The sequence below is a fragment of the Gambusia affinis genome, linkage group LG13 (assembly GCF_019740435.1).
Source record: "Gambusia affinis linkage group LG13, SWU_Gaff_1.0, whole genome shotgun sequence".
Lineage (NCBI taxonomy): Eukaryota > Metazoa > Chordata > Actinopteri > Cyprinodontiformes > Poeciliidae > Gambusia > Gambusia affinis.
The window spans coordinates 22,583,722-22,609,540 of NC_057880.1; the positions used below are offsets into that span (position 1 = coordinate 22,583,722).

A 25,819-nucleotide genomic window follows, 5' to 3' on the forward strand; every position below is an offset into this window, starting at 1 on the left:
AGGAATGCAACAACCGGCATGTGGAAAGACAGAAAATTACCCAGGCTCAAACCAAATCTCTATGGGAATGAATAGGAGACGGCACAGAAATGACAGTGAAATTATTTTAATGGGCTGGTGGCTGCAATCCCGCCGCAGCACTCATGCTCCATCCCCGTCCAGAACATGAAGCTTACTTGTGACTTTAAACACATAAAGTGCAACGGCTTAACTTTTATGGATCCAGGCTACATAATGGTGGTGCAGGAAGCCTAGTGGGCTTGCTGGCTTTGACTAAGAGCATCATTGTACTAATGCAGTGGCACTAATGTGCTATCCAGCCTGAGGGGGCATTAAAGCAGCTGAATGAGTGTTAAGCCTAAAATCAAGAAGCTCAGCCATTGTAAGCTGGACTCTATCTGTTGGAAATCTATCAGTATCTATCAGACTGCAGCTGCTTTCAAATTATCTCTGTTTTACTAATAATGTGATCATATTTACAAACTTTATCAAAACCACTTTCACAAAGCGTGGTGCTCATCTTAAAAGGGTAATGAGAGGTGAAAAATGGGTTTGATAAACTATCCAAATCAAAAAAATGATAAGAGAAAAAAAAAAACGACCAAAAATTTTTTTTAAATAAAGTAAAAACGGGAGACTGTGGATAATATAGGAAATAGCGCCCCCTTCACTTCCGGAGTGCAATGGTCCCATTTCAAAATAAGGTATGAGACTGACAGCGGCCCGCCCCGCCCCTTTCTGTTTGCTGCAGCGAGGTGTACTTGGACTCCATCGGAGCTTTCACAGCATCGCACAGTTCGTAAGTAGTTTTCATTCATGTGTGTTGAAAACTGGCAGTAATGCTCACCTAACGTTTTTGTCAACCACAAATAAAAATCAAAAAGAAAAAGACGCCACATACGTAGCTTTTCAGAACAACGGCTGAATAAGATGCTAACGCCTCCTCTGACGGCTAATGTTTACACCCATTGCCACCATGTTTTTTTACAAACTCATTATATCGCGTGAACAAGTTTATTCACGCGTGATTTCAGTATCGCTTCTTATTTAGGCTAAGGGAAACACTGCGATTGCGATTATTATTTTTCCCCGTAAGCAGGATACAGACAAACAAAGCGCAGCTAGTGTCATGTCCACCGACGGCAAACGCATACAAAGTGAAACACGGACGGAGACAGACAAAGCAAGGCGTCCCAACATATAGGGACAGAGGCATTGAGAAACACCCAGGAGCCTTGATGAGTGACAGCTGAGCTTTCAAACTGACAAGAAGAGATGCGGAAAGGGGTGGGGCAGCTAGCAGAGCATGAAATTAAAGCCCCAACTGTCAACTTGAGGACAGTCAGCAGAACAACTGGAGGGCGGCTGTGTTGGGAAGTGTGCGACAGTGGCAGAGAGGAGGAAACGGTGGCTGCACTCCTTCACAGCCAAGCCCTTTCAGCTGAGACAATGAGCTGAGCTCAAAGCTGAAATGTTTCAAGTAGAAAGTCACATGATGTTCAGAGTGTTGCTCTGATGACTGGAAGAGAAACTTTCTGTCTGGCAGGGAAAACAAACACCAAATGAGCCTAAATATCTTTAACTGTAGGGCATGGAGGTGGAGGGGTGGTGATTTGGGCTTGTTCAAAAGGGAAATTACTGTGCAAAATTCACTTTTTGGACATTTTTATATTTCCAAAAGCATTTATCTGGAAATGTGTTACACCCAGAACTCCTCAAGTGGCATAGTTTGAGCTTCACCTGATTCAAATTCTGTACTATAAAAAAAAATCTAATCAAGCACCTTTTGCAATGCAATTATTAATTGGTTAATTGAAAAACAATCTGCAGGTCAGCTCTGCACTGCTGAATTTCTTAGCAACAGATGATTAACTGTCCACTAGATGCATCGGAAGTTACTGCATTTTTGGCAATAAAAGGAATTTAATTATTGTTTATTTGTATTTGTGTATTTTTAATGTTTTATAAAATTGGCTTACGTGGTTAAATGAAAAATTTGCAGAATGGGCCACTTTCTTTTTAATTCATTGCTAAAATAATCATGAGTGGCAGCTCTAGTTTCGTTACAACAAATAATATTTTTGGAGCGTAAAGGGGAAAAACATAATTTGCTAATGTGGACTTAAATCAATTCCTAGAAAATAAAAGACCATTTATTTTATTAATCCAATATAAAAAGGGGATTTATATTTTAAATAGATTCAAAATCAATTAACTAAACAACCAGAATTTGATTTGGATTTCTTTTTAATCTCAACAATTTAGTTATCCCTGCTTCTTCCACATCTTTTTAGACCACATATTTTCCTTCCACTAAATTTTACATTAATAAAGTTGGATGAACAACTAGCTTCTTTAGCAACAAACCTTTCTGGTTTTTCCAAGTTACACCTCTTGCTCTGCACTACAAAAAACCTGAGCAGACAGCTATTAAAAAGCATTATTTTATGTTTTTATTTGTCTACACTTACACGTAATTTCTCCAATAAATATCATAAAAATATCCTAATATTCAATATTCATCTAGCCAAGATAGTGTGGTTTATTTTTTATATTTTCTTAATTTTTTTTTAAGGAATCCATTAATCTTGGGTTGAGAGGCTGAGTGCTGCTGCAAGAAAATAAACCCTTTCTGTGTTGAATTCTCCTTTACTGAAGGTTAACAACCTCCATTTGCTAATTAATACAAATTTCCCTGACTGTAAATTACAGAACTATAGCGTGGAAACTCGAGTGCTGGAAAACAGCGGAACGTAGAGAGAACAAGACTCCTATTTGGGAAAAACACAGCAGCTCTGTGCTGCCCCCTGCTGTTTTCCTGAGGAAATGCAGAGGCAAGAAATAAGAATCATCTGAAGGATATAAATGTTGAGAAATTATGAAAACTCAGAAGCAATTATGAGATAAACAGACAGATAAGGAAACAAAAACGCGAGAAATGTCTTAATCTATAATAGATTGTAAACAAGGCATTTATAGATGCAACATCTGCTGAAAACAAACTAAAAAGGCACCAAATGAGTGAAGAGTTCTCCACCTGCTGGCAATAAGCGGCATTGCAGGAAGGATTTAAATTACATCCAAAATTATTCAAACCCCTAGCCAATTCAGATTATTTTAATTCAGCCGAGACGTTTGTTTGGATATGAGATAAGCATTTCTCAAAAGATACGACAATGTAAAAGGAGTACCAATTTATGATCTTATGTCATTTTTAATAAAATGTAAATGTTAAAAGTTACAATAAGAACTTTTGTGAAAGGAAACCCATACAGGTTTGACCCAAGTCATACATTTTAATGTTATATCCGATAATGACCAAATCTGGGTAGACTTTTTAATTTGAGAAAAGTTACAAGAAAACAAAATCTTTAAAAAAAAAAATTCTAGCAAGATTTTGATGTTTTAAAAATAAAATATAACTTCAGACCTACATTTTTAGAGCTTCAGTCCTAAGTCAAATTTTTCATTCATTTTAGTTGAGCTCTAAAAAATGTTTTGCAATATAAGCTTTTTGTGCGAGTCATTATCAATAAATATTGATTCGTTTTTGTTTTAAATATCTTAAACACTGCCAAACCGGTGAAGTGATGTTTCCTGTTTTATCCAGATTTCACTCCATGCTGTTTTTTATTTTTAAGCACTTATGAGTCAATGGTGAAACTTTAAACTGCTGCTGTGCAAGCTACTCACCAGGTCATTGCTAGGGAACCGGAGAGTGAATGAGTTGCTAGGTAACCAAAGAATGCGTTAGTTGATGCCACTAACCTTGCCCTACGATTTATCTTTCTTGCTAACTTTGAAAACGTTTAGCCTGCAGTTCATCAAAGCAGCGAAAAGCCTGAAGGTACTAGCTAAGATTTGCTGAGGTTGCACAGAATGTGCCAACCAGGAAAATTAATATTTTCTAACCAAACTAATGCTAACATCAAGCCAAGAATTGAGGCAGCTTGTGCAGCACTTGATTCACATGTAGGCTGAACTCCAGTAGACAAATACAACGAATGAACGAAACCGATATGAGGGAGAATCTCGTCTGTCATGGATCCACATGGAGGGAAAAATGTAGAGCAGTGTGTGAAGACAAGCAGGACAGAGGGTGAAATTACAGCTCAGAGGATGAGATGAATCAGCACTCTGCAGCGTTTCGTCATGTAGCCGTGCAGCCGCACCCCTGACGCTGCCTGCAGCTGGCAGGAAACAACAACAACTACATGCAATGTCACACCAAAGACTAAAAGAGCTGATCAACGGCAGCAGAGCTCAGCACTTTGTCAGCAGCTGCATCAGTTCCTTGCCATGGAAATCTCATTCTAACTACAAAAAGTGACAATTTGCATTGTACCAGATGCCCAGGAACCAGATTTATACCAATCATGAACACACAATATTATTCCAAAGGCCACAAAAAGGCCCCTGGGCTGCACTTTGAACAACCCTGCAGAGGTGTTCCACTAATTAAAACAACACCCCTGTAGACGCTGCGATGACGCAAAAGAGACGTAATCGCACCCAGAGGTAACACCCATATGTGCCCTTTAACACCCAATTTACTAATTAAAAATTGCATCCTTTAACATTGATATGCAATAATAGCAATACCTGATTTTACAGCAAGATTTTGTTGGAAATTGTGGCTCAACCATTGATTTAAATGAGTACAAATTTCTGCACAGTCTACATAATAATCACTTTAATTACATCTGAAAAATGCCGAATTAAGGAAGCACACCTACGCTTTTATCACACGTATTTGTTTATATTGTATTTTATAATTTTGTACAAGAGAATGATAAAGATTCATTTTTTCTAATGGAGTCTGGCGAAGATGCTGCAGCAACAGAATGCCGATGTGGGTTTTTTTCTTTCCTTTTTTTTTTTTTTTTTTAAATAGGACGCAATCAGAGAGTCAAGAACACCTCAGATTCCACGCTGCTACACGGGACACGCACGTTTTCCACTCATTAATAAACCAGTCAAGGACACGACATCGATACTACAGCCTCAAATTACCCACAGTGAACCCACTTACAACCGGAACAAAGAGGCGTTCAGGTACATAATAAAAGAAAAGCATTTAAACAGAAAATAGAAGACAATTATTTTTAAGAAAAAAGTAAACGAATTCAGCTCAGACACACAATTTTAATTAAAAAAAAAAAAAAACATTTTTAATGATAGGAATATAATAGTAACTTTAAAAAAAAAAAAGGTTTTATTTTGAAAATATTCGGCGGAAGTTTTGTCATCTATTTATTTTAATTCAATCCTACCTTGAAAATAAAAAAAAAAAAAAAAGACATTTTCGCTTTGTAAATTTAATCCCTGAGTGATTCAAATGTTTTAATGAAAATTACAAACATGTCAGTGTAAAACGCAGCAGAGACATCCATTGCTGTGCATGGTGGACAATGTCCAAGCGCGTCCCCTGGTCACTGTGGACCGTGTCCTGCCTACCTTTAGCCTCACAGTCTGCACAGTACTTGTTGTCCTCTTCTCGCAGCAGTTTGGTAAGAATGGCCTGATGCTGCTCGTTCAGTTTCTGGGCTTTTTCTCTCTCCGACCGGGTCGTCATCTCGCTTTCCGCGGTGGGGCGATGAGTCCAGCTGGGTAGGGAGCCGTGGGAGTCCTCGGTGCCGGTTAACGAGGGAGGGACGTCCTCATGATGAAGCCGCGCCGCCCTGAACTCTCCGGTTAGCTATCAACCTGCTAGCAGCGGCAGGTTGGATGGATGTTGAGGTATCATCCCTGCTGCGTTCAGGACTGTAGGAATTTACAGTGTAACGCCTGATTCACAGACGCAAATTTGGAGTGGGGAGAAAAGTACGACGGCGGATTACAGCCAGTATAAACAGCGGGGGGGGCACAAACCCAAAAAATAAGAGTAGATTTCTGCCAACAAAATCTAAAAACAACTCAGAAACTTTTAGATGAATCTCAGAAATGTAATTTAAAAACAGGAAAATTTCTGAGGTTGAAAAGTCAAAGCATTTGCCAGCAAAAACATAATTTTTGTGGAAGCCTTTATAGAACATTTCTGAATTTGAAAAGTAAAGAAATTGCTATAAAGACTCATTTTGAGATGAATCTCAGAAATTTCCTAGAAAAACAAGGACATTTCTGCATTTGAAAAGTAAAAAAATTGATAAAATCTGAAATTTAGAGATAAATGCCTGAAATTATGTACAAACAATTAAAATTTCTGAGTTTGAAAAGTTGAAACTTTGCTAGCAAAATCTTATTTTGAAATTATTCTCACAAATTTTGTAGAAAAAACATGAATATTTCAGTTTGAAAAGCCAAAAATTTGCTTGAAAAAAGAGATGAATCGGAATTTTTTTTAGAAAAAAAGAAAAATTCTCTTTTTGAAAAGTCAAACATTTTGTCAAAATTTTGGGAATAATACCAGAAATGTTTTGTAAAAACATGGAAATTTCTGTTTTTCAAAAGTCAAAAATTTTGTTTTAATTTAATCCTACTTAAAAAAAAAAAAAAAATCTAAAAAAATTTTTTTTAAAACTTTCTGAGATTAATTACAAAATGTTCTTGTTTTCAGAATTTTCAGGGGAAAAAAGTAATAGAAGTCAGGAAAAAAGTCATAACTTAGACATGTGAGCAACAGCAGTCCTTTTATAGTAGTTTTCCTTCCACTCAACTTTCTATTAATATTCTGCTTTTTATTAAAGTGGATTTGTCTTTTCTCACCCTTAAACTGGATGCCTATTATTGTCTGATTTACGACTACCAGGCTTATTATATGTGACATTTCTCTGTTACAAATGATGTCGTTTTTTTATGTAATATTAAAATTTGGGTTTTCATCAGTTTTAAGCCATCATCAATTCCTCGTGTAAATTTCAGTTTTTGAATTGAATTACTAAATTTAATCAACCTTTCAAGGATATTTTTGAATTACGTCAAAATAAATGATTAACAAATACACCACTCATGTCAAAAACAAAAAGGAAAACATCTTTAATGAAGACAGGCAGCAGGACTAAGCAAACAGCTGTACAATGTTAGACGCAGACATGTCACAGGTAACAAAGCATTCATTTTAAGCACTAAAAATAGGAGCAAAAATTACTTACATTCTGTTTGAGAAGAAAAGTCTCAGCAGGATTGAGGCTATAAAGTGTTCTTACGGTAGAAACATTGAAAACTGAGGGGGAAAGTGTACAGTGTTTAAAACAAGTAAAAATGATTCATAAAAGTTAAACAAATCACAATAAATTATCAAATATATATATGGATATAAATTCCATGTACCACGTAGTCGTACAACTCAGTGTGAGGTTAATTAATCTGATATGTCTAATGAGTGAAAAAAAAAATTCATTTTTTTAATTAAAGCAGACATTTGTGTCATCTTTACTAAATGTCCACATTCCCAAGAGTCCACAAAAAAAACTCACTGCAGTGGTTTTCACAGAATACATAATATCACATGAGCAAGCACTGGATCAGAATCACCTTCTGCTTCTTAATGTTAAATAACATGAATAAATAGGAAATGTTGCTTTGCACCACAGTATTTTTATAGCATTTTCACATTATAGCCACTAGAGGGAGGCAGGGGTTTATTGGTCAAGTTGCAGCTTTCAAAGAGAGATTGTAGATTTGGCACAAACGACAACAGCACCAGATTATTCCCTCCAAAATAATCCAAAAATGAAAAGAGCGCACCGTGCAGAAACGTGGGGCTCACAAACTGCTAAGCTTTAAAAAAAAAAAAAAAAAAGGTGCAACAACAGGAACTGATTTTCATTTAAAGAAGGATCTACAGGCAGAGTAACAAAAATATGCAAGAAGAAAACAGACAAGCTAACATTTTAACCATACAACAGAGAATTAGGACGAGGATAAGGAAAATGAAAAAAGTTATGAGAACAAACTTATAATATTACGAGAATATAGTTTCTCCAGAATGAAGTCAAAAATAATTCAAGAAAGTTGTATTACGAGAATAAAGCCCAAGTAGTACAAGAAAAGACGTGAATTATACGAGAATAAAGTCACAATAACATGAGAATAAAGTTTTAATTTTACGGGTATAGTCATATTACGTCAAAGTAAAACAAAAACAGTCAAATTACGAGAATAAAGTACAGGATTAAACTCAAAATAATACGAGTAGTCATTTAAAGAAAAATAAAGTCAAGTTGTACAAGAATGAAGTCAAAATAATACAAGAAAGTTGTAGTATTATGAGAAAATAGAATTAATTCGAGTAAAGTCGCAATAATATGAGAATAAAGTCATAATATTACATGCATAGTCATATTACGAGAATAAAGTACAAAACTTTATTATGAGAATAAAGTCGTACTATAATAGCTATATAATAATAAAGCCAGGCGAGAATAAAGTCAAAATAATACAGAATAACAACTTAATTCTCGTATTATTTCCACTTTATTCTTCTAATATTATGACTCTATTCTCACAATTTTACTTTTCTTAGCGTGCCCCTAACACTCCGTCGTACAACCAATATTAACAAAAGTTGGTAAAAGTGATATTATAGGGTTATGAAAGACGAACGCACTAAGCCATATTTTTGCCACCATGTTTGGTTTTAAAACCAGACAAATATTATCTATAGCGTCCTATAACGTCCAGTGTAGTTTAACAACACAAAAAGATAAAATAATAGACAAAAAACATAATAATTATGTGAATTATGGCATTTTGGTCCAGTGTTAGAGTGTAAACAGAGGGAGAACCTTTTATTTTAGTGTAACATATTTTCAAACCAGCCACCGTTTTTTTTATCAGAGTAAAATGTTTAATTTTCAGACTGGAGTGATTTCGTGTTGCCAAACAAAACAAGGTGCACCGATAATTTGCTTGACGTCAGACGAGATCCTGTCAGTATTTATTGGAAAGCATAAACAGCGCTATAAATTTCACAGAGGTTTTTGATAATTAGTAGAAATTCTGCATTTTTATTGTTACTTAATTATGTAGCAGGGAGTTGTAAAAATCAACATTGCTCACTTTAAGCAAAAATCTGAATTTCACATCTATTTTGATCCCCATAATTTTCTTGTCTTTTACCAAAAGTGCCACAAATTTACCAATAACTTTTACACTTATAAGAATTTAAATTAAATTACAATATATTAAATAAATATTAAAAAATGGCACCCAGATTTAAATACATAACAGGGGCCATTTTGGTAGTTTTAGTGTCTTCACAACTGCGAGGTTTTTAGCAAAAAATTAACATTTACAGTAAACCTCATTTGATTTAGCTGCTACAGTTAGATGTCAGTTAATGTCAGAATATATAAAAATCACATTTGTAGTTATGGTTACAACTTATTTTAACATAAAGTCCGACTAAACAAACTTGGCTAAAAGATGAATGGTATCCCAAATTAACCGTTAGCTGAATTTCAGCACTGCTTTAGCGGGTTAGTTAGCTAGCATACTTTGCAAATTTGTCGCCAACATACTTTCCAAAAGCTTTTCGCAATACAGATAAAATATATTATAACAAATAAATTTAAAGATTAAGATTGAAAAGAAAATTAGGTTGATAACTTATTAAAAAGCAGCTAACATTAGTTTGCTGCGATACCAGGCTATCTGAGCTAGCTAGCTTGGTGAGCTATCTAGCTTGGTGAGCTAGCTAGCTTGGTGAGCTAGCTGAGCTTGGTGAGCTAGCTAGCTTGGTGAGCTAGCTGAGCTTGGTGAGCTATAGCATGGTGAGCTATAGCTTGGTGAGCTATAGCTTGGTGAGCTAGCTAGCTTGGTGAGCTAGCTAGCTTGGTGAGCTAGCTGAGCTTAGTGTTTTTTTAAACCTCCTACAAAATTGGGAAATCAGATTGAAAATAGGGAGCAAGCATCAGATCACTTTCTTCCATGGTTTCAGATATCTGGTTATCTGGAGATATACTTTCACAATTTGGAGCCAAAATCAGCTGCAAATTCAACTCCATCTAATTACGAAACTAAAAAAAATCTGTTATTTTCACTTGAAATAGCAACTATCATCACTGTTTACATCAGACATGATGAAGCGACGGAATGTGTCATTTACTCAAAACGTCAATAATTTCATTGTTATTCCTTTAAGGTCAATGATGGTCCTGCATTCTTCTTTTTGAATACAAATAAAAGAATCCATAATGTTCAGAAAACAGAACATTTAAGGCTCTTTCTCTCTTTACTCTGCAGTGTTTCTTAAAAACGTCCCCATCCATGTTAAAATCCAAAGTTTATGTGTTAATATGACACATATACTCTACAACTGGCTGTAAAACAAACAAATCTGTTAAAAAGAAAAAAAGGTACAATAATCCAGTTGCATTTGTTTGAACACCTTAAACCAATTCTTCAATTTTGATTCACATTTATGCTGATCAATCTAAGATGTTACTCAATTACCACTGCCACTTACAAATATTGTGGATTTTTTTACACTCTTCTCCTGACTGATACCTTTGTGCAATAAAATCGTTTTGATGCTTTGTAACCTCTCTGCAAACTGTGGCTTTAGCTAAAGGATGAAAATGTGCTAATGTCAGAAAAACTATCAGGACCTTATTTTAGTTTCACTATAAATAACTGAATCAAAAGTTTCAGGGTGTGCACATTTATGCAACCAGATTATTGCAGCTTTTTCTTTTTTTGTATAATTTCCTCATATAATATTTTGACTTCTACATAAATTAAACAGGATATTTTGCACTTCATGTGGAAATAGCTTTTAAATGATATATTAAGGAGTTTAAAATGAACAAACTAAGCATTTTAATACGGTTTGTGAACCTTTTGAGAGCTATTGTAAGTGAATCTTGAACATTTGTTGGAATGTTTCTGGCCTATTTTAGAGTTAATACAAGCAAAAAACTAAAACAAAAATGAAATCACTAACCGCTTATGCTAGTATTTCATTAGAAAAATATTTCTGGATTGCATTATGTGCTATCCTGAATTAGAATCCTGGATGCACTGCAGACAGACTATAGATGACTTTTTTGTTTTACCTTCAAAGTTGCAAACCTTCCTTCTTGCTTTTTTTTTGTTTGTTTGTTTGTTTTGTTTTTGTTTGTTTTTTTTAAAGGACATCGGGTCACACTGATGCCCGATCAGCAGCAACATCACACATCTCAGGTCAGACGGTCAGAGAGAAGTCTGTCTGCGTTCACAGGACAGACTCGATGGCTTCGGGCATTCCCTCCAGGATTTTGGTTTGGTGCACGACGAGCGGCGATGTCTCCTCCTCCGCCTGAACGTTTGCCACAGATTCAACCTTGACTTCTTCCAGCTCCTTCGCTACTTCCTGTTGGTGCTTTTTCATTTCCAGCTGGTTGATGTGGTGCAGGATTCCTGCACCCAGAGCGTCACCCTCCACGTTCACCACGGTGGTGGTACGATCCCTGAGCACAAAGAGGAAGAAACGTATATTATTTAGGCCTTCCACAATAAATTTTTCTGGATGATAAATTGACCCAGAAGTTATTGTGTTAAATAATGTTGTTGTTTTGAGACCATTTAAGTGGTATAGTGGAAATTTCATAATAAATGTAATAACACATTCCCAAACTTTACATTCAAATGAACATTAAACACTGAAACTGGAAGATATTTTAAATATCCAAAACAAATAAAATGAATTATTTAATATTTAAATCGTTGAGTTTGTTTTAATTTATCATGTGATTGATTTATTGCTTATTGTGACAGGTCTAGCTGCAAATTGATGTAAAAAATTGTCACATTCCGTATATTTTTGTTTAGCCACATAAACCACAAACAAATAATGCAAATGAATAATTCAATTTAATTGTATTGCCAAAAATGAAACAATGGCTTCTTTTTTTTTTGCATTAACTAATTAATAATTGGACAGCAAAAGGTGCTTAGTAGGAGATTTATTTGTATTTTTATTTATTAATTTGTTTCCACAATTGAGGAATTCTGGGTAAATAATTAACAGAAAAAGGTTTTTCTTCCCCATTTTAAATGCAAATGTATATTTTTTGTAGCGTTTTGGCTAAATTACTGGCATTTAACAATTAATCAGTTACTAATTATGTTGATTATTTTAATAATCGATTAATTGCGATTAATCCACTTAATCGTTTCAGCCCTAATTCTCTATGTTCTCGCCTTTTGATGTCATATTCCTCCTCTAGGAAGCGAATCTTTGCTACATTAATGCCATTTTACTCCTGCTGTACTCAGAACTGGAAATTTCGGACTTCCCAATCAGAAAAATCAACTAGATTTCCCTCCAAAGTCAGAGTTCCCATCGGGAAACTGGGAGCAGCTTCGACTACCACAACTTATTCCTTGTAACGCCAACTTCCAATATGGCCGCTCCGCGTCAATAACAGCAATATCCGGTGGAAAAGATGTTTATATTACAAGACACACAAATAAGAATGCATCAAAAATCAACGTTACATGAAGCGCCTGAAACTACAAAACAGCACAAATAAAAAGTTATGTTTGCTTATTGAAAGTAAAGTTTTAGATGATGTTTGCAAACAATGTCTATGGGTGAAATTCCAACTTTCAACTGGAAAGCAGCAAAAGAGTTGGTTTTCCTCTGGGAAAACTCTACAAACATCATTCCCTGCCTTCCAATGTTCAGTGTTTTCCAGGGTCAGAGTAAATTTACTCACACAATCCAGTCGACGGCCAGCATGAGGGACAGATCGTTGGTCGGCAGGCCGATGGCCTCCAGGATGATGGCGATGGTGATGATGCCACCAGCCGGGATGCCTGCGGCGCCGACGCTGGAGGCGGTGGCCGTTACCCTACAAGTAGTCGCAACATGTAACGTAACCGTTTCAAAGGAGATTAAAAACACATGCAACCTCAGAATCAACACTCTTCATTTTTTCTCATATGTTTATACTAAAAAAAATTGATGAAGCATGTGCAGGCATTTGCATTCCAACGGCTTTCACTACAAAAACACAAAATATTATTTATGGATCTGGCTTCTAGTGCAAATATCTTCGTACATCTGAAATATGTGAGCTTGTTTTAAGTCAGTAATTCCTTATAATTGATGGAAATGTACCAGCTTTTAGTATCAGCAATTTTTCATCAATATTAAGAAATATTGACTTAAGGTCCTGTTTCTTGATGAAAAGTAACTTGTAAGTCAGTCTTGTCTTATTTTAAATATTTGTACTAGAAACTAGACCAAATATACTTCGTAATATTTAATATTTCTATATTGGTCAGAAGTCAACTAACTAGTAAAAAGGGTTCAGCCATATGTGATTTAATCTCAGAAAACATTAGTGAACAAACAGCATCATGAATATAAACGTATGAAGAAGTCTAATGGGTTCAATGGGTATTAACCATTTCTGCATTATAGTTTCTTAATAAAACTTACAAGATGGTGAAGATCTGTCCAGCGTTCAGTTCAGTATTGTTGAGCTGTGCAATAAAGACGGCAGCAATGCACTGGAAAATGGCTGCTCCGTCCATGTTCACTGTCGCTCCAATGGGTAGGATGAAGCGGCTAATGCGCTTGTCCACACCGTTGTTTTCTTCCACACACTTTATCATTGAGGGAAGAGTTGCCGAACTGGGGAGGGGGAAAAAAAACTCAGATGTTTCCTATATAGTTGATGCTGAGGAAGTCAGATGTATCAGTGGCTACCTGGAGCAGGTGGCGAAGGCGGTGGTGAAGGGTGTGATAAGGCCCGAAAGGAAGCTGTAGGGGTTCTTTCGGGTGAAGGCAAAGTAGATGAGGGGAAGAACGATGCCTCCATGGATGATGTGGCCCAGGATTGAAGCGAAAATGTATTTTCCCAAGCTTGTGACCAGAAGAACTACATCTTCCATTTCTACGATCTTACTCCCCACAAGAAACATGATGCCAAAGGGAATATACCTAAGAAAATTAGAAGAAGTTACCATGAAATAAGATCATGGTCACTTCTGATCAAGCTTTAAAGGATTAGAATTGGACTATGGGCGCTACAAAACATATTTATAAAATCTTCATTCTCGAATAGTGAGATTTTAGTCTGCTCAGTTCTGCCTATGAGCTGTTTTAAGGGCTCTGTCACTTTAAATCCAAATAAGCTGCTGCTCGCTCAGCTTGGGTTGCTAGGTGACTGGCTGGGCTTCCGTTAGGGTTGCTAGGTAACAGACTGGGCTTGTGAAGGGCGGTGCCTACTGATTTGTGACGTTACTTTCAGAAGGTTTTCTAGACACCAAAAAATAAGAATTTATTGAATTTTTTAAGTGCTTGGGCTGTTTTTAGAAGCACCAAAGATGCAAATGGAAGTACAAAAAAAACGTACAAAAAGTGAGTTTTGCATAACACCTCTCCTTTATCCGTCTATACTTACCACATAATCCAGGACACCAGCACCATGGTGGCTTCATTGAAGGCGTTGAAGAAACGAATGAGTTCCTCTCCTTCCTCTCCAAGTATCCGAAGGGCAACGCCAAACATCATAGCAAACAGCACCAGACCAAGGATGTTCATACCATCGACTTCAGTTCCAATCGGCACCTAAAACGTCCAGAAACTGTAAGGATCTGTACAAACTTAGCAGATGTCGATAAAAATTGTAAAAGACTTCAATTAAAACAGGCACAAAATACTTTAGCATGTTTTGACAAGTTTATTTGGAGGATTTCTAGTCAATTTTTCCAAAGCCGCCCAGATCATTGAATTTTTTTTGTTATTTAAATTTTGTTTTATTTCCTGACTGGATCATTGAGCCACACCGTCGAGTCCAAGAAAATCTAAAATGCTGTGGACAGGCAACAAACTTAATGTTTGTAAAATATTTCAATATAATTCAATATTTTGTTGCCCAAATAAACTAATTGACTTATTTAGTATTTGATTAAACGTTAACTGGAGTATGCAGACTCAAAAATTGGCCATTTGCTAGAAGAACAAACTACTCAGAGCTGCAATAAAGCTAAAACTGTACAAAAAATATAGAAACATTTTGCATTTTAGATGTTTTTTTTTCTTATTATTCAACTTTTGCAATCCAGTTATCTATTGGTTAATCTGAAAATAATCAAAGGATTTTCCTTACACTGTATTGATGTCAAGTCAAGAGGAAAGGGCTAGGCTTTTCACATGTTAATGTATTTTTTTAGCTACAAATACAAAGTAAAAAAGGATGCACTAAAAGATTTTTGCCTTTTAGGTAATCAATTGTGTATTTGCTTATTTAAAAAAATTAATTAAATAATTAATTTATCTGCATGTTTTCATGACTTTTTAATTTCAACTAAAGAATAAAAAAAAAGACTTAAGTGGTTAACTGAAACCACCGATTAATCTTCAGAATGATTAGTAGAATAACAGACTGCTGTCACAGAAACAAATTTTCTGGATGACAAATTATCTCGGAGTTTACAAACAATAATGTTGTTTTAAGACCTTTTTCAAGTAATATAATGTCAATGGCATAATCGTGCAAGAACACCTTCGCAAAGATCAATAAACTTTACACTTTAATGAACATATAACACTGGAACTGGAAGACATTTTAAATATCCAAAATAACAACAAATAAAATAAATTATAAAGGCCAGTTGAGACCAAAACACCAAACTGAAGACTTTTGTCACCCAGTTTTTGACAGAAAGAGAGGAAGTAGAAAAACAATAAATAATGAAAGTGTAAATTATTAAGTTCTTTGCTATTTATCATGCAATCAATTTATTTACTGTATTGCTTATTGCGACCGACCAATGGTCTACTAAAATACCAGTTAGCTACACACATGGCAGCAACATTTATGGACCAGGACTGTATTTTTAAACATGTTTCCACAACAGCAGTTGCTCAGTCAGTCTAAGCCTTTTACGGTAAAATAAACTCGTCGAACAGGAGAGTTTGTCCAGCCGGCTGTCGTTTGTACAACGCCTCCTACTATAGCGAAAGCGCGCATGGTTGCACAGGTCTGGGTCATCAGGGAGGATTCAGTGAACTGGGAGATGGGAATCAATGAGGACAGAGACAAATCCTGAGTTAAATCCCTTCACAGTGTGCTGAGCTCTCCCACAGCCTGACCAGCTCTGTCCAGTCCCACACTCATCCACCAATGCCAAGACCAGTTTCCCCAATGGCAAGCCAGGATGGAGGGATTTCGAAGGACATTTTGTTCAAACAGAAGAAAATTTGAATAAAATTACTGCTGTCAATCAATTAAAAAAAAAATCTAACCAGATTAATCACTTGGTAACCTTAAAATGTGGCCCCCTACGTTTTTTCCACGTTTTGAACCATGCGGCTTGTAGTCCGGCTTGTAGTTTTTCTTCAACAGCCAGGGAGCTCTTTAGCAAGAAGTGACTCTTTTGAAGTCAAAATTGGAAATGAAAGAAGAAAGTGCTGATTTTCATTTACAACAAACACATGCTAACAGCAGGTACAACGAAGAAATTTCTTCAAACTCATACGTCCTCATCATGGAAACCACACAAAGAAGTTCATATGATGCCGCTTTTAAGTTGAAGGCTGTCGATCTGGCAGTACAGGAGGGAAATAGAGCCGCTCCACGTAACCATGGATTTGTTCGCTCGCCGTGAACGAATCCATGGTTTGACATTGGATACGCAGAGCTGCGTCCTTAATAGCAGATTTAGAAAGGAAAACTGAGATACCAGCGGCTTATATGTACGTTTCCAGTTTTTTGTTTACTTTGTGGGTGCGGATTATAGTAAGTTGCGCTCTATATTCCGGAAAATACGGTATTTTATTTTGTAGCTCTCAGATACCCCACCCTCTTTCTGATGCCGCCCTGGGCAACTGCCCATATGATGCATCAAAAACCACCACATTCTAAAAAAATATATTTTACTGTCTCAAACCAAATATTCTTCAGTTTTCCAGATTTTTATATTCAGTAAGGCTTAAAGGAGGTTATTTTTGTTTTAAACGATAATAAACTCTCCATTTATTTCCTAGCAACACGTAGCAATAATTACACGGTAAAATCTTTAGAATAATCGAATGTGTTAAAGTTGACAGCCCTGTTAGAAATACATTTATAAAAATGCAAATAAATGACTCAATTCCTTTTTTTAAATAAATAAAATTGCCTAAAATGCAAGAACATAGCATTCCTTTAGTATACGCTAAAGAGAAAAATACTCCCAACATCAACATGTGTAAAGTTCAGGCCTTTCTGCTTAACATAAATACAGTGATATGTTTTTGGATTAACCAATTAATAACTGGTTAGCAGAAGGTGCTTGATATGTTTTTGTTTTTTAAAGAACTTGAACCAGATGAACCTCAAACTAGGCCACTGGAACATATTTACAGACTTGCATTACAACATTTAGGTGATGATGTTTAGTTGTAGAAACATTTCATCACCAGCCTTGAACCTACTCTCCCTAAATCAAGTCTTCCCTTGGTGCGGCACGTATTGCTTATTCAGTGAGTCTGCACCACCGGCAGACTCACGTACACACCAAGTGGTCAAAGCAAACAGAGATAAGCGTCTGAAATGCGTTTCAGAAACACAACATCTGGCATTTCACGTTCAGGAAACATGATTTCAGTGCTTACCTTTTGATACAGGGTTGTTCCATTGGTGTCGTTCCCCACAGCGACCATTTTGTAGTCCGTGGCATACTAGAACATAAAAAACCCCCCAAAAAACAAACATGGTGTCATTTAAAAATTAAGTCCATTTAGACTCATTTGGGTTTGTTTTATGCACTGCGCATAAAGTCATTGCAGCATGTAAAAATTGCAAGAAAATTTATCTGGTCACTGGTTTTTCTAAAAATATTTAAAAGTAAATGCAGCTTAAGATAAAATATTTTTGTCATAATGCTACTTGATACACTATTGGCTGGTGTCTGCAAAGCAGCCAATACAGGCGCACCATCCATTTTCCTTGATTCTGATTGGCTGTATCCCCAAGAGTTAAAATAAAGGAGAAACTAGCTTCTGCTGTAGCGCTAAGACTGCTTCTATTAGTGCATTAATCAGGCATATTTGGTGCTTGGACTATTAAAATAGGCACTTATAAAAAGTTTTAGAGGATGCATTTATGAATGCCAAACATCCACTGTAATGGTATTCGATAAGTTAACCAGCACAGGCAACATTTGTTCATGGAAATTCTCCTCCGTTAGTTACGGAGTACCTCACAGTTCACTGCTTGGCCCAGTTTTCTAGACAGGACAGAATGCATATCCATGATTATGCTGATGACACTTTATTATATTTATCCAATTTGGATTAACTCTACCAATCTTGTTGGTGGCTACAACAAGCAATTTCAACTTTAACATTTAATTACTATATATATAAGTGTGTGGGCGTGTCTGTGTGTGTGTGCGTGTGTGTGTGTGTGTGTGTGTGTGTGTGTGTGTTTGAGTCTATATGTATAATTTGTACCCTATGTGGATTAGAAAAAAAATAAGAAATTTAAACTTGTGGAACCTATTCTTGTTTTTAAAAATCCTTTATGTATAAACTACTAAAAGCTCAATATATTTTGATCACTGATAGGAACTGTGTGTTTATTCTGGTTTACAGGACAGAAGCAAAACGTCAAAACATGTTTCAGAATCTTTTTGTAGCTTTTAGCAGGTTTGTTTGTGAAAATCAAACCCACATTTGGCCCCCTTCCACTGTGTTTGTTAGTAGTGCTTATTACTCTGTGCTTACAGACCAGTTTGTGAGTTTATAATTCAGAGACGAATTCGAACAACCAGCCTCGAATGCTTCGACAGCTATAATTGGCTGCACTTTGCCTTGAGAGTGTTTGTGCTGCCATTTTGCTTCTCACATCCTTAAATATTGAGTTTTCCTTATTTTTGTTTAGCTTAAGCAAACAGCAAACATAATTCTGTGAAATGAAGCAGGCACAGTTCCAGAGTGGGTTGCTAGGAGAGCAGGAACGGAATTGTTTTGCCATGGCAACGGTTGTTAGGGAGAGCAAGGGAAGTTAAGGAAAAAGAAAAAAGAAGTTTGCACGAGCAGGAGCGACCAGCTGGGCCTTTGAGTGGTTTTGTAAATGAACCTGGAGTGGCATCCTCATGATTGGGGAAATAAATTAGGACAAACAATCCAACACAAGCAATAAAAAAAAAAAAAAGGGAAAACCAACAGAGAGGAAGCACTTACAGAACGGAAAGCAGCCGCCACCAGGTTCGATGGAAACAAATTTCTGGGGGAAAAGAAGAGGAGAAAAACAAATTAGGAGTAGATAAAAATCAGAGCCGTGGTGATGCAGTTTGTCCTGAGTCAATGGGTTTAATCAACCACAAGCTGAAGCGGCTAGAAAAGGAAAAGGCATCAGTATTCCAAACAGAGCCTCAATAAACAGATCCAAACATTAGCTTTTCCATCAAACTCCCTAAAAACAGCCAATTGTGGCGCTTCATTTCACATTGATTGTTATTATTTGATCATTATGATCCCACTGGGAGGAAACCCAGAAATCAGGTGCCCAGTTATACATTTAAAAGCAAACTGTGTTAATTTAGATCCTAATTTGTTTTTGTTGTTTTTGTTGCACTAGTAGACTTTATTCATCAACAGCTCAACAAGATCAAGGATCAAGAAAGAAAAGACATGCAGCTAAGCCTGTTCATGATCATTTTCAAGTGATATAATAGTAACAATGCAAAAAAAAAAAAAACATTCTCAAAGATCAGAACATTTTAAATTTTATTGAACATTTAACAGTGGAACTGGAAGACATTTTAAATATTCAAAATTAATAAACAAAAAACACAACAAATAAAATGAATTAGGAAGTCTCTGTAAACAAAATCATCCTTCGAAAAAAAAAAAAGAATAGTTGAGACCAATACACCAGACATAAAAGATGAAACTCACTAATATTTTGATATGTACTGATCACACTTTGCTAAATGTAATGTTAGATTAATAATCTGATTTAAAAAAAATTTTAATTTTAACCCATTAGCAACTAAAATCAGAAGGTTTGAGGCACCATTTATGCTAAATGAATTTAACACTTAAATAGTAAAGAAAGAAAAAACATGTAAAATTCAATGTTCCTCTATATATTCAGGAGAACATTTCTAGAGTTTTCTCCTGCTGAGTTTGTTATGAGGGCTGTAAGATAAGCATACTGGGAGTACTGGAAAGGCTTTTATTCCTCCATTTGTTTCCAAGTTTCTGAAACTTTATCTGCTGAGATCGCACTTTCTTGTGCAAGAAAGCAGACACTGTTCATGTTTGTTTCCACTGTCGCTCCACAGCCCAGCAGCTGGGCTCACCTAATAATCCCAGTAAACTTTGCCCTCAGTTACTGGGCTGAATGTTGATTCAGTTCATTCACGTCCTCAGCTGCAAGCCCTCCTCTGCTACCTGAGGGGAAAATGTGAAATTCCTGCAGGAATAATGTCAGGTTTCCCTCTCTTCACATGACGGAGGTGGATGAAGCGGCATGTTTTTCCCACAGTGCAGCAAAATCAGATTTTCCTTTTTTTCCCCTCAAGGTTGTCACATGTTGGTTAAAGGTGAACATCATATAAGCTAAAATTTATAGGATTTAAATTCATTCACTGGAGAATCTAGAAAAATCAGTCAAGGAGTTTGATTTTAACCATAAATAACACCTTATTTGGTTATAATCCAATAGAAATATGATAAAATAGAACATTTAGCAAAAATCTAACCACAGATTTTTCAGCACATTAATTCTGGATTTACAAAATGTGCCTAAACATAAATCCTAAATAACTTTCCAAAGCAGGAAAATATTCAAATTTGCAGTTTTAAAATAATTATATAAACTTAAAGATACAGTAACCTTTAAATATATGCATATTTTTTTATACATCTATTGAAACTGCCAGCATGTCGTGATAGTATAACATGAAAAAAAAAGAACGAAATCAAGCTCCTCTGCCTTCTCCCTGCTGTCCCGGAGCCAGGAGGCGGGTCTTAGCGCTGTCAATCATGCCCGTGTGCTGCCACTGACACAGGCAGCTCTCTGCTTTGCTACAGCCTGTTTTGAATGTTAAGGCTAGTTAGCATAGCCACCGATGAGGGCAGAATAACATTGTCTTGTAACAGTAAGTTGCTTCTCCGCCATTAGCACATTTAGCAGCACGTATGCGAGCTTGATTGAAAGTGCTAAAAATCTCCTTCTGGCTTAGATTGGTTGTTTTAATCATCTATAATAACTTTGCCTCCAAAGGAAGTATTTCTAAATCTTTTCACATTTCTACAAAAAAGTCCTTAACCCAGTGGTGTCCAAACTAAAATTTTATTTGTTTTCCCCCAATTAAAAACTACAAAATATTACTGTAAATTTTTTCTCTTTTACCTGCACAACAATAAATGAAACATGTAATGTTTTATGTTTACAGTTATTGAACTTTTTAAGGCTTACTGTTTTCCATTAATCAAGTCTATAAAATGTTTTCAGTTTATTCCCAGCAACAAAAGTAAAAATGTTCTTTTACGACCTTTGCTGTAATGGACGGTTCTGTTTTTGAATAAAAACATGCTGTATGTTTGTGGCACAACTAATAATAGTAAAAGCCTAAATCAAGAAAAATTAAGATATAAACTTACCATGGAAAATATCCTAAAAAAAGTGCGTGTTGTGCAATCAAATTTGTTCCCTTCTTTATTCTTTAATTGCAGTCAGGGGCCACAAATGGCCGCCAGGCCGCACTTTGGACACGGCTGCCTTAACCAGACTTGTTTTCAGAATGAAACCAGAAGCTTAGAGGAGGTCAGGGGTCACGAGAGGGGCTCGGATTCATACTCTGGGTAGCAAACGGTTTTCTTTCTCGTGAAAAAAATATCCTGAAAGATACAAAATTACATCTGAGATTTTGTTTATGGCTACTTTGTGAAAACCGAACTGGTTCAGGTCTGAGTAGAATAAATGTGATGAAACAACGAGAAAGATTTGAAGTAGAAGGATTCAAAACTACAAATGTTTGCATCAATCTCAGAAAACAAAAAGCTTCTGTGAAATCGAGTCCAGTTCTCTGAGTGAGTTTAGAGGCGGTTCGACCCACCTGAGGAGTTCGGCTGGGAACTGGACTCATACGATGCCTCTGCTGTGATGATAAGGCAGAAATGCTGAGAGCAGCAGGGTTCAGTTTGTTCTGCAGGGAGCTAAGATACACTTTCCTGCTGCAACAGCTGTCAACCTTCCCTCACTGTGTGGGAACTTATTATTAGGCCACTGAGCAGACTCGTATTAATAACCCCAGGCTAAACGAGAATAAACTCACTCTTTCAACTTTTAAATACCAACATTTACTTTTGTAGTTCTGAAATTAAACACTGAAACGCCACAAACCAGCTGTGTTCCTCACACATTTCTATTAAAAACTGCAAATTTTATGTTGAGTTAATCTTGCGAATCTACATGAATATTTTCCATAGTTTTGAGTTTTTTATTGTAGTTTATCTTTATTTTATTGTGACTTTTTGTCTAATTCGGTTAGTTTTAATTACATTTTGGAGTGTGTTTGCTAGTTTGTCTTGACCCTTCTGGACCACTGCTAACATTAAATTATGCTAACACAAAAGTTGTGCTAAGAAGTTTAGCATAGCTTGTGTGTTAGCATACCTTCCATATTTTGTTGTGAAGTGGTTTTTGCTTTGTTGACCCTTCTGGGCCACTGTCTGGTAACTGTGGGTCAAGCAGTTGTCTTGCAATCAGAAGGTTGTAGGTTTGAATCCTTACACTCTTACCTCATTGCCTTGGTTTCTCCTAATGTGAAAAGTATCCCAACAGTTTTAGAAAACAAAAGCCTTGCAACTCACCCTGAGAAACTTTCCACCAGTTGTATTTATAGTGATCTGGTCTTAAGCCATGTATCCATTATTACTTTTAAACACAACCTTTTGGTAAGTGAGCTGTAGCGCCACACTTTGAACCAACGTCATAGCATATAAATGGATGTTTACATGCAGTACCTCGTTGACCACTAGGGGCGCCCGCGATCAGTATTACAGCAAAAGCACTATGCAAATTCTGTCCGTTTACAATTAATCATGTAACATGCAATTTAGTGAAACAAAAAAAGAAGTGTTTTTAAAATCCTGTCAGCATTAATATTCCTTCTTCTTTAATTGTATTTATACACTGAAAAAAATAAATTGGAGGTCCAACATAATTAATTTGTTGTCACCAAATTTGTTGCATGTCATCCAATTATATTTGTCAAACTTACTTTATTTACGTTTGTTTGAAATGACAACTTAATATATTTACTTGGGTAAAGTTAACTTCATTACTTGTAACAAATTAACTCTTTTTTTAAGTAGCAACACCTGTTTTCTTTTATCAGTGTAGAAAACACCAAGCAGAAAATATAATAGATGTGATGATCCATGAATCTCAGACGCAGTTGTGGGATAAAGATAAATAAATCAAAGCAAAGATAATAATAAAGTAAGTACCCTGAATTCAACTATTTTATGGCTTATTGTTTTATCTAATCAAATCCAGTGTCATAACTTGAAAACTTTTTGTCTCAGCCATTAACGTTTTAATAAATGTTGATTCTTATACCGAATAAATTCAGTTTAAAAATAGGCATGTCTGTTCACATTTTGTTTCCACTGTTTTCTTTTTCAAGCTAAACACTAAAAACGTAGTGTTTGCAAAGACGACCCGGAAAAAACCCAAAAGCAGGGACCATCCGGAGTCTAACTGAATGCAAACTTTTTCATGTGACGGCCAAGCAGGGCAGAGAGCCCCTTCTTGATTTGAATTGCAAATCAAAGCTGTAGTTGCACAACACTGATGGGTCTACTCCTGAAAGGGGAGATTAGATTGAACGACCACCCCTCTGAATCCTGCATGACCCAGTTAGAGCGCTGCTGACGTGTAAACTTCAGGGTACCGTGACCCGCACACCCAGGGTCAGTCAGGTGGATTTGGTAGCTCATTAAGACCTCTAATGTGGTTTAGGTGCTGCTCCTCTTCCTCTTTTCCTCTGCGGAAACTGAGCATTTCAATGACCCACAGTGACTGATACGTGCATCTACATACATACATCTATTAAAGCATCAATAGAAACCGTTTCTGGGGCGTCCTATTGTGTGTAGAGCATAGAGCGTTCACCTCGTACAGCCATATAGGTCGAACCCGACCTTTCCCTTGTCTCTCTGCCCAGATTCTAAAGCCCCACAAAGAAATATGCATAGAAGAGTCCGTCGCTATGCAGACAGACTCTTCTATTCATAGACACAACTGAAGCTTGAAGAATTAAGCTCCATTTTATTCCTTTTAAAGACGCAGTTTTATCCAAAATCGACTATTTTGAGCTTCACATAATGTTATGATGTTATTGCATCATGAAAAACACACCTGTAATGTTGATTGGATTCTTCAATGCATCTTTGAGAAATCCTTTAATATCCATTCAGCTGTGCAAAAAGCCTGGATGGACCTAGCCCCGCCTTCGAGACACAGCCCCTCCTCAGAGCTGCATTTTCCGATCTACAGAGCTGCGCATCAGCTGTGCTCAATATATGAGCAACTTGTCAATGTTACAAAATATCTGTCAGTGGTAGAAAATTTCTGAGATTAATCTCAAAATGTATTAAGCTTTTCTAATTTTTTTTTAGGTTCTTCAAACTCAAAAATGTTCTTGTTCCCCAGCCACCCAAAGAAAATTTCAGAGAAATTTTGAAAGAAAAATTTGCAAAGTCAAAATTTTTTGACTTTTCAATCTCAGAAATTTCCGAGTTGTTTTCTACAAATTTTCTGAGCTTAATCTGAAAATATTTTTCCTGGCAAATTTTAGATTTTTGTAGCGGAGAAGTTTTTTTGTTTCTTCAGATCAGGCTAACACGGAAGTTATGGTAATCTTGCTAGCATAACTTCCGCATAAAACACTTCCGTGTTACGTGTTAGTTAACTAGCATAACAACAAAGTTACGTAACTTTGAGTGATGCAAAAACAAAAGTATGTTAGCAGAACTTTTGTGTTAGCTTTTTGTGTTATTTTTGGTGGAAACTCCACCAAAGTTTTCTATCTATACGCCTTTTTTGTTTGTTTGTTTGTTTGTTCAAAGTATGTTGTATTTAATGTAGAAGGATTTACTCCAACATGTTTGTTAGAGCAAAGCGGTGAAAGGTCCCTTTCCATCAGAGTGAAGTAGCGGGGTGGTGCTGTGGTCGTACCTGGCCAGATCCAGGAAGGAGTCCGTGGTCTCCTTGTTGCTGCTGACGCTCTCCAGACCCAGGCTGTTGGTGTTCAGGGCTCCGGCGCCAACCCCCGGTTTGATGATGAAGGCCAGCGCTACCCCGATCCCGGAGGCGATCAGCGTGGTCACTAGGAAGTAGGCGACTGCGATGCCGCCCAGCTTGCCCAGGGAGCGGGTGTCCAGGCTAGCGGCGCCGGACACTAGGCTGCAGACCACCAGCGGCAGGATGATCATCTTCAGCATCCGCAGCAGCATCTCTCCGGGGAAGGCTAAGTGGCTCATCTGCGCTTTGCTCAGGTTCATGCCGCGGACCACCATGCCGAGCCCGACGCCCACCAGGACGCCGGACACGGTGAGGATCACCAGCAGGTTCCTGCTCAGGAACCGGGTCAACCTCTCCTTGAAGCCCCACTTCTTCTTCTCCTTCCCCTCCTCCTTCTGCTGCTGGTCCTCCTCAACGGGCTCCTCGCTGTTCTCCAGCATCCGGGCGGTGGACGCGGAGCTGGGCATGGCGTGCCCGTTGATCTCGCTCTTTTTCTCCATCTTTTTTCCGAGCGGCTCCACGCAGCGTGGGTCAAGTGCTCACCGACGGAGTGGTCGGCTGTAAAGGCTGAGCGCAGAGGGGGCGCGGTTAGCCAATGGAGAGGGGGCGACGACGCACAAAGCCAATGGCGCATG

At 36.9% G+C, this 25,819-nt stretch overlaps 2 protein-coding genes across 7 annotated transcripts in view; both read right to left on the reverse strand.

Annotated features, from left to right (window-relative positions):
• Positions 1-5,765, reverse strand: part of smap1 (small ArfGAP 1) — an 80,602-nt gene extending 74,837 nt beyond the window's left edge. For 5 of the 6 annotated variants that reach the window (XM_044136012.1, XM_044136011.1, XM_044136008.1 and 2 more), the window contains exon 1: positions 5,458-5,738. In XM_044136012.1, the coding sequence (XP_043991947.1) occupies positions 5,458-5,575 (118 nt within the window). In that variant the 5' untranslated portion in view covers positions 5,576-5,738. Of the gene's footprint in view, positions 1-5,457 lie in introns of all 6 variants that reach the window. The other variant, XM_044136009.1, reaches the window with a different exon arrangement.
• Positions 5,766-6,951: 1,186 nt separating this feature from the next.
• slc1a4 (solute carrier family 1 member 4) lies at positions 6,952-25,804 on the reverse strand. The gene is made up of 8 exons (XM_044136005.1): positions 25,119-25,804; positions 19,106-19,148; positions 17,534-17,599; positions 14,337-14,503; positions 13,640-13,873; positions 13,370-13,564; positions 12,642-12,776; positions 6,952-11,390 (listed from the first exon to the last, which is right to left on the reverse strand). Exons 1-8 carry the CDS (start codon positions 25,682-25,684, stop codon positions 11,156-11,158), a joined length of 1,641 nt encoding a protein of 546 aa, XP_043991940.1. The 5' UTR covers positions 25,685-25,804; the 3' UTR covers positions 6,952-11,155.
• Between the last annotated feature and the right edge of the window lie 15 nt (positions 25,805-25,819).